The sequence below is a fragment of the Haemaphysalis longicornis genome, unplaced genomic scaffold, assembly GCF_048455015.1.
Source record: "Haemaphysalis longicornis isolate Haplotype H1 unplaced genomic scaffold, Haemaphysalis longicornis Haplotype H1 scaffold_5, whole genome shotgun sequence".
NCBI lineage: Eukaryota > Metazoa > Arthropoda > Arachnida > Ixodida > Ixodidae > Haemaphysalis > Haemaphysalis longicornis.
Window position 1 is genome coordinate 86,772,910 of NW_027526385.1, and position 13,506 is coordinate 86,786,415.

The 13,506-nt window shown below is 45.2% G+C and overlaps 1 protein-coding gene across 2 annotated transcripts in view; it reads left to right on the forward strand.

Annotated features, from left to right (window-relative positions):
• Rint1 (RAD50 interactor 1) overlaps positions 1-13,506 on the forward strand; it is a 28,256-nt gene that overhangs the window by 8,985 nt on the left and 5,765 nt on the right. For both annotated transcript variants that reach the window (XR_013315898.1, XM_077670896.1), the window contains exons 7-13: positions 374-596; positions 2,903-3,040; positions 5,018-5,217; positions 6,547-6,628; positions 7,271-7,496; positions 9,194-9,374; positions 10,561-10,679. Coding sequence is in view for 1 of the 2 variants with exons in the window: in XM_077670896.1 (XP_077527022.1) it covers positions 374-596; positions 2,903-3,040; positions 5,018-5,217; positions 6,547-6,628; positions 7,271-7,496; positions 9,194-9,374; positions 10,561-10,679 (1,169 nt within the window). In the remaining variant the exon portion in view is untranslated. The remainder of the gene's footprint in view (positions 1-373; positions 597-2,902; positions 3,041-5,017; positions 5,218-6,546; positions 6,629-7,270; positions 7,497-9,193; positions 9,375-10,560; positions 10,680-13,506) is intronic.

The window sequence follows — 13,506 nt, forward strand, 5'->3', positions numbered from 1 at the left end:
TGATCTGTCTCGTGCACATTGCGCTGTTGCTCGTTCGTGCTGCCATTTAATGGGAGAGTTGAGAGCAACGGTGAATTTCGCCGCCTGTCTTTTCACTTGCTTGGCGAAATTCTTCCGCTCCCTTACTTCACCTGCAGTTGCAGCTTGTGCTGTGGAATGCCTCGTGCTACGGAACGCTTCCCAGACATGTGGGTTAGGAGCCATTTCACAGCTTCCCACGTCGATGCTAATACTACTGACTTTTTCACTCACCAGGCCATTGAAGGCTTTCACATTAAAAAGAGAGATGTTCGGTGCTGTAAAACCATTTAGTGGTATAAAGGCTATGGGGGATATTGCTGAAAGCGTCTCCGCCCCCCTTCTGTCCCCTCAGCTGGAGCTGATGCGCGGACTAGTCCAGATTGGGATCCACAAGCTCCAGATGGATTTGCCCTCGCTCCTCGCGGACGACCACCTGCTGACGCACGCCATCGAGGAAGTGCTACTCTTTGATCGAGAGCTGCGAGCCCAGGGGTACCCGCCATTCTACCCCTGCATCCTGAACGTCCTCACCGCCGACCACTGTTTCATCCGGTGGATCGCCCTGGAGAAAAAGTGTACGTTGGGTTTTTTTAGATGTGTGTGGGAAAGGAAAGAAGTGTCATGGATTGCTGTTGATCCTATTGTTGAAGATATTCTAGGTTATTACCATTTGCAGCGTTTCATAACTTGTGCAGTTATGACTTGCTAACGTGATGGAGTAAGCTGTCTTGCGAGCTGTCGCTCTTCCCATTTTTATGGCCTCTTTGCTAACAATAGGAAGTAATTGGCTGCCCTTATTGTCTTATCTACTGTCCTAGTACTGTCATGTTTTTTGAAGGGTGTACCGAGATATACATATATATATATTTTTAATAAGTTGGCCCAGAACTCAGGGCTGTGTAAAATTTAGTTTAAAAAATTTATCACCCTGACTGACTCAGGTGGTTTTGAAGTAAACCTAATTCAAGTGGGGATGACTGTTTCTGTGGGGGAGTACAGTATTGGTGTTAAAATTAAACTAAAGAGTCTGGTGCCTAATACCTAATTTTTTAAGTGTTGTGTTTACAAATGCCAAAGTTATGACCATAGTGATTCTTTTTTGGTAAAGTGAAAAAAAAAAGGAGTGGATATGTTTGTGAATGCAGATTAAGCCATCCAGAAATACAGTGGAAACATGAAGCACAAATAGACAAAAAAAAATAGTCAGGCCTGCAAAAACAGTCTTGTCGTTTCACTCTGTGAAGTTAAATGACCAGCAAAGCTTTTTACCAGATGACGTAGAGGTGACACAAAATTTAGAGGACAGCTCTAGGTCGATTGTATTTCTCTTGAGCATTGATGCTGGTCATCCTTTAGAAAGATACCAGCATACATACACACAGTTTTATTTTGAACCTACTGATCTTGAAAACAGCGTTACTCGAAATGCATATGTAGTTGATGAGACATATAAGCTTGGGGTCCAAGTCATGTTTTGATCTTGAAATGGGGGCCTCTGGTTAACTAATCTGCTCAAAATGCATATCCAAGTATTGGGAAATATGAGCTCGAGGTCCAAATGTTGTTTTGAATGGCATGCGACTTTGGTGGGGACGGCATGCTGATGACACACACACCGGGACGTTTGTTTTCAAACGCGTCGCGCTATAGAACACATTGTGTTTCAAAGACCTGCGGAGCCCTGATAGTTTTTGTTCTCAGCCATCAAAAATGCGTGGAACCCTAGCCATATAAGCTTCATGAAAAAAAAAAAAACGTGCTTCGCAAGACTGTTTTCTAAGAGTTACATTTCAATGATTTGTTTCACTGACGTCTAGATATCTAGTGTATAAGTGGCATTCGTAGAAAAGTTTAGCTGTCAATTTCTTCGCTTGGCAACGCTGGAAATGGCCACTGACATGGCGCTGCTTGTGCCTGTGCACCCGCACGCCGAATAAAAAAAGACACCGTCGTGCGTCGTCCACTCCGTTTCAACCCAATGCTCAACGGTGGTGTCAACAGAGATGTTACTAATCGCACTCGCATTAGACTCAAGGCATTACTTTGCATTTGGTGGAGTAGAGTTTGGAAAGTCCAACACAAATCGTGTGCTTAGCACGGACAAGTACCGCCATCCCTGGGAGCCCGATAAAACCAGTAACGGCACACTCACACGGTTGCCTGCGTGTGTGCCTCACCAGTGAATACAAGCTATACAAGTTTTCTTGCTCGGTTCCCCTCGCCCCCTCTTGAAAACCTTTGTGCCTCTGTTTGTGTTAAAGGAGCCATGAAGACAAAATACAAGCTGGGTTTTTTAGAAAGACTGCTTAGTCCCGATAACAATGATACCAATATCATCGCAATCTTCGAACAAATAACGGAGATGTTAAAGGAAACGTGTGAAGCAGTCGCGACCCCCTAGCCGATTTCCCGCAACTTTTCTATGACGTCACGGAACCTTGTTTGTGCGATTGGCGGCCGCCTAACTGACCTGTCGCGACGACACAGGACTGGGCGGCTGTAATGGGGCCTCTAGTTCCACTTGACCACATCACTTGAATGCTAATGTGCAGTTAACGCCCTGAAAATTATGTTTTATTGTTGGCCCGTATGACGTCATTCTTGCTCATAACACGTCACTGTGGCGCAAAATTTGAAAGTTTTTAAATACTTCTTGCTTTTTTTCGTTAAAAAGCATCTTTTGGGGCTGTAATGGAGCTGAGTGAGATACTGAATCCTAGTTCTTTCAAATTAAACGAAGTTGTATTTTCTCTTCATGGCTCCTTTAATTGGGTGCGGCAGACATTTTCCGCTCATTGCTATTGCTTGGAAATTGTGGGGATAAAATTGAAGAAAACAAGTTTTTTGTGACCAAGTGGGTGCGTTCCTGTTGGTTTTGCAGATGCGGATGAGAAACGAGACGTTTTGCTGTCATCTCCAACAGCATGGAAGCCTCAGTATCAGACGGAAGAGGATGTAGATGACCTCAAGGTCCCGGAATGCGCTGAGGCATTCATGATGATTCTATCTGCAATGACAGGTCAGTACATCATGTCACCAAAAACAACTCCCCCCCCACCTTCCCCTTGTTTTTCATCTGTCTTACACGATGCGTTACGGTGATTTTATCTTCTTCTAATGTTTAGCTTAAATTTTGTCAACATTATCCTATCACTGATCGTTTTGTTGCTGTCTAGGCACTCCTGTTCAAGCCCAGTGCAGCTTTGTTAGGCCTGTTGTACTGTTTTTTATGTACACCATCAGTAATATTATTGTTATTGTAATTATTATTTGGTTTGTAGATAACGCATCTTCCTTTCTTGCTGTCAAAATAATTTTGTCACACTAAAAGATAAAGGACGATTCAGCGAGCAATGGAACAGAAGATGATAGGTGTAACATTAAGGAACAAGGAGAGAGCCGGGTGGGTAAGGGAGCAAACGCGGGTTAAGGACATTTCAGTAGAAATTAAGAAGAAATGGGCTTGGGCAGGGCATGTAATGCGAAGGCAAGATAACGGTTGGTCATTAAGGGTAACAGAGTGGATCCCTAGAGAAGGCAAGCGTGACAGGGGGTGGCAGAAAGTTACCGTAGATGGGCAGATTAGATCAAAAAGTTTGCGGGGATAAATTGGTCGCAGTTAGTACCGGACTGGGATAATTGGAGATCCATGGGAGAGGCCTTTGCCCTGCAGTGGGCGTAGATAGGCTGGTGATGGTGATGATGATGAAAAGGTAAAGCTTATTTTTTGAATGTTGTGTGGTCCAGAAGGCTTAGGATTGGCCTAGAAAATTTTGACGAAGGGTGCACGTTTCCCCTATTTCAACCTCAATCCTTGTAATACATGCTAGCACACTTCACGAGGTTTTTGTTGCTTATGGAAGCGTGTTCCTTTCTATTTATAATTCTCAGCATAGAAAATGCCCTTTCAATGTTTGCGCTAGAAATAGGTATAGTGAGAAGTCTCAGCTCGCAGGGAGAAAGCAGTGGCTACTGCTGAATTTAAACTCTCCAAATTGAGAGGTGTTTTGCAATGTTATTTATTTCAAAGCTCTGGAAGTTTCTCAAGGTGCCCTTGCCATTGGTAATCCTTGTTTAGCCTTTAGATGACGTTGCCTTTTCAAAATCGCAGAAATCCTTTATGTAGTCGCTGAAAAGCTATTGTTATTGGTGCTCTAAAATCGGCGTTTGTTGGATAAGTCGCAATTGTCCAAAATTTCACCGGAGAGTGTCTTTCGGATTTTTGTGGATTAATCCGAAATCCCAGAGCCCCATTGATGGAGCGTTTGATACTTCTTATTTTAATAGTTGGCATCTGGAACCTCCGCGTGTCGTAGCGTACTGAAGTGTCAACCTCTTACCGCATTTCCGTGACAAGTTGCTTGTCCAGCATTGTTCTTGTTTTGTGGTAGCTACAGTGACGCAATCCATGGTACTTTTAGGGGTGGAGCCCCTTAGGGGCTGGGGCTGTCTCCCGTCATCATCATTTCATGTAGTGGTGGTACTAAAACACGGGGAAACTCGTTCACGCCTCGCGCTAGTATGTAACGCATACTACAAAAACACCAGGACACTAAATTACACCTCGTTCTAGAGAGCTTCGTGCTTCAAACACAAGAGGCTTTTACAGCAAAGCTGTATACCTCTACCCCCCAGCAGTTTCATCTCCGTTGGCAAAAATGCCAAGGTGCCAAGAATACGCTTATACACTGCATGCTTTGCCCCTCCCCAGGTTTCACGTTAGTGGAGATGGCCCGGGATTTTTTTTCGCTGTTCAGGGTGATTGTGTTTGCCAGCCTACCAGCTCTGCAAAATGCTTTGCCATTTTCATTCATAGAACAAAGTGGTCTCGAGGGCATTTCGGGCTTTGAAGAGTATCCTGATGGTTCTAGAAAGCACAGTGTCATGCTTTTTCGCAGGTATCGAAATTCAGTTTGAGTAAGTATGAAACTCGGCTGCCTGTCGATATTGAAGCGTTCGTTCAAGAGGCAGTGAACGAAGTCTGCTCTTTTCACAGAGCGCTACCGCCACTTGGAGCAGCCAAGCCACCGGCTCAAGTTTGTCAGCCTGCAGCAGATCTTGCTGGAGGACTGGAGGCTCTGCCTCCAGCAGATCCTTACCGCTCGGCTCGAAGAGCTCAACCTGGTTGCCATCTGCCCCATCGTCAACGCCGCCCACTACGTTGTGCAAGTGCTTGCACAGTGGAGCATCCAGCCGGTTAGTGCCGCTGAATGGTGATGATGTGAAGCCATCTGCATGTTCATTTCTTCTACCTAGAGTAAATCTACGTCTAGAGTACGTCTTAAGTACATCTAGAGTACATGTAAAGTGTGCTTACAGACGTACCTAGAGTATGCCTATACCTAGAGTACGTCTGCGTTTAGAGTACATCTTAAGAACGTCTACGTCTGGGGTACATGTAAAGTTTGCCTACAGACATACCTGGAGTACACCTATACCTAAAGTACATCAACATATAAAGTGCGTCTAGACATACCGGGAGAATGTCTAGAGCATGAACATCAACGTACCTAATGTACGCCTACAGTATGTCCGTGCATGTACTAAAGTATGTCTATTGCCTGTGTTAATTGCTTTTGGAACCGCTGTTTGGTACATAGAGCACATCTGTACGTAGAGCATGTCTACATCTATAGTACATCCACGTATAAAGTACCTGTAGATGCACCTAGGGTATGTCTAGAGTAGGTCTACACATACGTAGAGTTTGCCTAGAGTATGTCTGTGGAAGTACCTAGAGTACATCTATTGTCTGTGGTATGTCTAGAGTAGGTCTACACATAAGTAGAGTTTACTAGAGTGTGTCTATGGAAGTACCTAGAGCACATCTGTTACCTGCACAGATTGCATATCGAAGCACTGTTCAGTGCAGAGAGCCCAGCTAAGGCATGCAGTTCCTTTAATGGCACACAGTCTGTTGTCAGGTTTTTGTGTGTGCATGAATGTATGCTTCTGGCTCGGACTTTAAAAAAATTGAACACACTTGTCGCTACTGGGGATGCATCTCCTTGCAGTTATGAAAATGTGACCCGGTCTTGTGTTTTGGGGTTTTCCAGGCTGCTGTTCAGTCATGGAGGTTGAGTTTTAATTCATCTTGGTTTTGCAAATTTTGCCATTACTCGGGGCCACCTGTTAGGAGAAGGAAATAGATCCCAAGCCTCCCCACACACGACACATGTCCAGCTAGGGGATTGGGTAAAAAAATGGATGGGCCACTCTGTTGTTAGATCGATCTGGCAGCATTTTATTCCTGTGTAGGTGTGACTTTTGTTTGTGAGTCTAGCTCCACCTACTGGTGTGCCTTGAACACTGCTGCCGTGAATGTTGGCAACGGTTCATTCTTGCATTTCATGCACTTGACGACTTTCTCAGAGAAAAGTCAACTGCCTTTTTTTATGCCTTCTAAATTCTTCTAAATTCTTCTAACGAGCACAGATATAGCCTGTGCCAATTCTGCCTTAATGGCGCTGGTGCTTTTTTATTGTTATTTTCATCTGAGAGAATTGCGGCATGTTCCTCCCGCAGTTCTTTGTGGAGCTTCTGGAAGCGTGCAACGAGATGCAGCAAAAGGAGAAGCAAAAGAGGCAGAGCATAAAGCAAGCGAATGGTAAGCCCCCAGTATTTCTGTTGTTGCTTATTGTGCTGCATCCCATCCATTGGAAAGGACTGAGCTCCTTGGACTCTGGGCTTCTCCTAGCTTTTGCTTTCTCATACACCAAATCTGCTGCAGAACTTTTCAAAATGAGCATCAACCCACCATGCTACCAAACGCTTACACACACCTGTTTCCAGACACAAGAAGATTGTGGAGAAAGAACGCTTGATCAGAGACTCAATCGTTGTACTGCTGCATGCCAGTAATGATATATGAGGCTGAAACTTGCTGCCTTGCTAAGCACCTGGAACAGGGAACAGACTCGGGTGGAAGATATGGTAGTTCAAATTAAAAAGAGAGAGATAAACCTGGGCTGTCCATGTAATGCAGTGAAATGACGCCCGGTGGACTGCCAGGGTGACAGACTGCTACCGAGAGGTGAAACTAGAAGCAAGGAAAGACTGTTAACTCGGTGGAGGTATGGATTTAGAAAATTCAGGGGCAGAGTGGACCCAGGCAGCGCAAAATGAAAGTTGTTGATCTGTGCCTTCGTCCTGCAGTGAACTTATGATTATTATTACATTATCATCATTATTATTATTAATGTAATTATTGTGATTACTGTTTAACTGTATGCATGGCGACGCTTGACAGATGCCACCACGGATCCGGAGGAGGCTCTGTTCCTGGCGGCTTCGGAGACTCCGTCGGACGACAGCAACCAACTGGCACCGTTGGCGGAGTACGGCACCCTACAGGAGTCTGTGTTTGAGGAGGTGTCCCAACTGCTGGAGCGGCTGTACACCGATACGGTGCTCGCCATCGTTGACGAGCTGGTGCTCGACTTCAAGGCCAAGAGCAAGGCCTACCGACGCGAGAAGTACGGCCTCCTTTCGCTTCGGCAGCTTGCCGAATCGGCTTGTGACGGATAGTTAGCTAGTAACAGGGCTAATAATGCTCTGGTGCTTGGCTTTAAGGCCAAGAGCAAGGCGCCTACCAATGTTTGAAGTACGGCCTCTTCCCACTTTGGCAGCTTGGCGGATCTGTCTGATTGGCTTGCAACAAATAGTTGGCTATTTGCCAGAAATGGGGCTAGCCTGCTCGCTCATAATACTCTGGACAGGGTTAGATTGAGGCAGCGTGAAGATAGAAACTGATCATATTGCTTGCGGCAGTTTCAGGAATCTCAAATTAGCAAGACATTACCTGTTTGTTCATCTGTAGAGGCACACTTTTAACAGGACGCTTGTTTCTTTGTACAAGACAGTAATAGTGCTACAAAAAGATGACGATGACTAGAGTGGAACATAGTGCTATGGTCTTAACGTCTGAGAAGAAAAAGCTGTGTGTGACGTGCCTTCTCTGATGAAAGCGAAAAGTGAAAATGCTCGTGTTCAAGATTTTGGCGCATGTTAAAGGAGCCATGAAGACAAAATACAAGTTGGGTTTATTAGAAAGTCTGCTTAGCCCCGATAACAATACCAACATCATCGCAATCTTCGAACAAATAACGGAGATATTGAAGAAAACGTGTGAAGCAGTTGTGACCCCCTAGCCAATTTCCCGCAACTTTTCTATGACATCACGGAACCTTGTTTGTGCGATTGGCGGCCGCCCAACTGACCTGCCGTGATGACACATGACTGGACGTCTGTAATGGGGCCTCTAGTTCCATTTGACTGCATCACTTGAATGCTAACGTGCAGTTAACACACTGAAAATTATGTCTTATTGTTGGCCCGTATGATGTCATTCTTGCTCATAACACGTCACTGTGGCGCAAAATTTGAAAGTTTTTGAATACGGTACTTCTTGCTTTTTTTAGTTAAAAAGCAGCTTTTGTGGCTGTAATGGAGCTGAGTGAGATACTGAATTCTAGTTCTTTCAAAGTAAACAAAGTTGTATTTTCTCTTCATGGCTCCTTTAAAGAACCCCAGGTGGTCAAAATAAATCTGTAGTGCTCCACTATGGCACACCTCATAACCTGTGTAGTTTTGGCGTGTTAAACCCCATAATCGATCAATGTGGGTGGCACGTAGTCTGTGTGGGTGGGTGCTCCCATCAGTGACATCTTGTAAATACATCGCTTCACCATCATCCATGGTTCATCTCATTGTTGTCCTGCACAAATGTAACAATAGAGTGGAACATAATCTGCGAAAGGATACTTCAAAATAATCCCTTCTGATAGAGCAAAAAGAGCTTTACGTTTACAGTATGTAGTTAAAAACTTGTGGTCACCGACCAAAGGTTTATTAAAAGCATAAATCCGAAACGTTTCGGCTTCCGTACGGAAGCCAGAACGTCTTTGTGGTCGGTGACCACAAGTTTTTAACTATGAACCTTTTACTCGACCAGACGAGATTTCATCAAACCTTAGATTTCGTTTACAGTAGCGGTATCATATGTGACGGCGGGATGCTATAGCTGCTATACGTGCGACAATGAGGCATAAAAGATGACAAAGCGAATGTCGCAGCCCGTCTCAGTCCTCACAGTGCCTCTCTATTCACGCTCACGAAATTACAAATGCAGCATGTTCCTTTTGTTCATCGTGACGCTGTGCCTTCTTCCCAGGTGGTTCTGCATGCCGTCGCTGAACGACAGGGAAGACGCGGGCCTGACGCCAACCGCCTTCCCTATGCTCAGCTGGCTGCAGTCCAGCCTTCAGCAGCTGCAAGAGGCGCTGGCCACGCCCCTCTTTGGCACCCTCTGGCAGGAGGCCGCCCGGGGAGTCAGCGTCTTTCTCTACGAGGAGGTGAGTGGTACGCCTCTTGTTGCGCGTGTCCTACCCGTAGAGCACGCTTATCTTGGGAAGATCTGGCGTATTTTGCAGCAAAAGCTCTATCACCCAAGGTATGAATGCAGGAGACGGCTTGTTCCTTGTAACGTCCGTCTGACCTTCAAGCTCAGCCAAGGTCAAGCCAGCGCCTTGCACGGTTGTGCAGCGAAAGTGTGTAATCACTTATTCGTTGTGAGGGGAGGAGTGCGGAGAGGCGGGCATGGGGGAGAGAGTAAGGGTGCATAAGAGGCACTGGCTGCATCCACATTCACTGCGCGTTCGTACCTGCAGTGCCGACTGCGCTGAGCAGTGTGTGCTTTGTCTTACGGTGCAGTTGTGCGCACATTCATTGCGCGCTCGTGCAGTGCAAAAACTGAGCTATCGCTTGACAAGGTTTGATTGATTGATTGTAAGGTTTAACGTGCCGACGCAACGCAGGCGATGAGGCGCGCCGTAGTGGAGGGCTCCGGATTAATTTTGACCACCTGGGGATCTTTAACGTGCGCCGAAATCTCGTACACACGGCGTTTTTGCTTTTCGCCTCCATCAGAAAAGCGGCCACGGCGGCCAGGAATCAAACCCGCAACCTCGTGCTCAGCAGCGCAACGCCTTAGCCACTGAGCCGCCACGGCGGGTGGCAAACTTGGTTTAACCACGTTCAACCACAGCCAAAGTTTTTTTCGGATTTGTTTTAACGAATGAATCATGTCGGTGAGAGCAGGCTTTGAAGCACAAAATGTCTGGCTATTAGTGGAGCTGGCTTGTCAGATAGTTTTGGGAGGAGTGCATACAGTGCTCGTATCTACTGCGAGAAATCAGCACATTGGCAACTTCTTTGAGTGCCTTGCACTACAAGTATTCTAATATTAAATACACTGCCAACAGGCTGCCAGATCGTGAGCATTGAACTGAATGAACCCTTGTTCGGTACTTTTCTCAGGCAATATCAAATGTGCATTCATTTCGTAGCCTCTGATTTTTGGTGTTTGGATCTGTGATGTTGACTACAATGCGATGCAGATAATGACCACTGCGAGGTGCAGTTAAATGTGCATTAATAGCGCCTTTAAAATGAATGAGGCAAACATTGCTCTGAGCGTAGTGGCGTGATTATTACGTAGCACTGTTTACAATAATCCATTCTCTCACTTCCGCACTCTAGCTCATTCTGGAGAACTTCTTCAGCGAAGGGGGTGCGATGCAACTAAGCTTCGACATGAACCGAAACCTGTTCCCGCTATTTAGCACCTACACCCAGAAGCCAGAGAACCATTTCAAAGAGTAAGTGCTGTTTCAGTTCACGCACTGCTCTGTACAGTCTGTCACTTTTGTGGTATTAGGTGGAACAAATAGAGCACACTGATGCAGGAGCTGTTCCATTTATTCTGCCCGTGTCACATTTGTGGCAGTACGTGGTACGAATGTGGCACATTGATTGCACAAGCTGTTCCGTTTATTCTACTTGTTGCACTTCTGTGGTATTTGGTAAGACAAATGCGGCACACAGCTGCACCACATATTCCGCCCACATCACTTTTGTGGTAGTATGGGGAACAAAGGCAGCACAGTGATTGCACAAACTGTTTTGTATATTGCGCCTGTCTCACTTTTGTGGTAGTATTGGGTGGAGCAGTTAAGGCACATTGATGGCAGAAGTTGTTCTGTGTATTCTGCCCGTCTCACTCTGAGGTAGTGGGTGGACTAAATGCAGCCCATTGGTTGTAGAAGCTGTTCCATATATTCTGCCCATTTCACTTTTGGGGCAGGTGCACCAAATTGCAGCACAATGAATGCAGAAGTGGAACTTGTTTGTGCACTCTAAGTTCAGTTCACGGAAGTTGGATTTTGGTGCAGTTTCTAGGCAAGCAACTGCTGTATTTCAAAGATCGCAAGGCTCATTGAGATCTTTGTGTATTGCATAGCCCGACTATTTGTGAGCATTCGACGAGAATCCTCTCATTTGTGGCAGAATCCCTGTTGTGTAACAAAAATTATTGCTGCATGGGGAAAGATTACAATAGTTCGCTAACTCGCTTAAAGTATCCTGTCATTTCTGACTGACTCTAATCCTGACCTTTTGAAATACTGTCATACCGGGGGGGTGTTCATAAAGTTAATAATATTAGTACCATAACTTTGGAACAAGCATGCACAATTGGCATCAAAATGAGCATGTGTTCTTTTATTCTTAGCGGAATTCAAATAATGTGTTCTATTTAGTGTCAAAGAACACCACCAGGGCATAAAAATAAAAATTGCAACGACAAAGGTTGAAGCACAAGGAGCGATCAACGTTCTACGTGACCATGCCCGGCTTATCGTAGCCGGGGCATTCTCACCGTAGAATATTACCAGCTATGCATGAATCTCCTTTCCAAAATGCTCTCACTGGATGCTGCCGTTTCTGTCTTTGATACCCTGTCTACACTCTGGAGTACCAAATGGAACACAATTTTATATTCCATTAAAACTGGAGGCAGGTGTGCTTATTTTTAAGGCGGTATCGTGTGCGTCTTTTTCAAATTTGTTATCGGTAATACGAACTTCACGAACACCCCTCGTATTTCTACCATCTTGTAGGAATTCCTGTAATAAATACATGATCTTTTGTCTTTCTTTTTTTCAAATGGGATATACTCATCTAGGGAGGTGGGGGTAGTGCTTGGGATAGGAGACAAGCATTATGAATTAAGGAAAAAACTAATTTGGAAGAGGCATATGTTCCTGTTCCACTTCACCGGAAAACGACAGACCAAAACAGGATCGACAAGGTCGGCCACTTCTCGCTATACAGCAGAGCATATTACTGGCTGTTGGAGACGCGAACTCGTTAAGGGGCTTTCAAGACAATGTCCAAGTTTATTCAATTTGAAAGAACTAGCCTTGGGTAGCTCACTCGGCTACATTCCAGCCGTGAAAGACGTTTTTTTAGCAAAAAAAAAATGCAGGAGATATTGAAGCGCTTTCTAATTTCTCGCTAGTGTTGTAATATGGGAAGTGATGTATTATGGGCTGGCAGTAACAAAATTACCAGTGTTTTAACTGTACACTAACATTCAAGCGACATGATCAAACAAAACCAGGGGCCCCACTACAATTCATGTTTTTTGGGGGTGGCTTAGGTCAGCAACCGCCAATTGCACAAAAAAAAATTCTATGTAGGGGTGTGCGAATGTCGAATAGTGACTCTTGAATCGAATATCGAATCAAATTCGGAAAGAAAGCCGAATATCGAATGAAATATTGAGTATCAATTTTTTTTTACAGGCCCCGATTTTTCATAGGTTTTTGTGCAAAAGCGAAAGCTACTTCGCATGTTCAGGAGACGTGACATTCTTTTTCAACACAGAGAACGCATTTTTCAACTGCAATCGGCGGTACTCCAGGAATCCGGAGTGGGCACGATACGCATTTGGCAAAAAAAATAAACGACTTGCACTGGAGTTGCTGTACTGCAATCGTAGGCAACGACTATACAGCGCCTCGTAACTCAGAAGTGAGCACTTTGCAGGCATGAACGGTAGGATGCGAAAACACGACATAACCAAAATCACGGACCAAGATGAGGCATTTCGGAAGCACATGGGAAGCGTGAAGCGTGAATAATACGTAGCAGAAGGAAAGCTCGCACTACAGTCGTCATGGACGAGGCTGCACTATCCACTGTGGCCTAAAAAAGCAAGTAAACCCGCAGCGACCATACACCAACTGCATTAAAAACGGCCAGAACCGCTTTTCATTTTAAATAACAGAAGCGCTGCAAAACGGCGGTGCTCTTTACCGAAGCTGCCCTAACATGTAAACATCCGGTCGCAATATTCAAGATGGCGGGCAGAGTTGATGGCGATAGTTCGAAAAATCGATCTTATCGACACAATCGCAGATTACTTAGTGCCGCGGGATAAAATTTACAGCCTCTGCAAGGCATGCTCATCGAAAGCGCGATTTCGATGATAAAAATCGAATAGTGGGTATTCGATTCGTGAATCGAATTCTTCGCGGAGGTACTATTCGATTCGTATTCGAATACTCGTGTATTCGCACACCCCCAATTCTATGACATCATAGAGAAGTCGCCGAAAAGTGGCTAGGGAGTTGCTACTGCTGC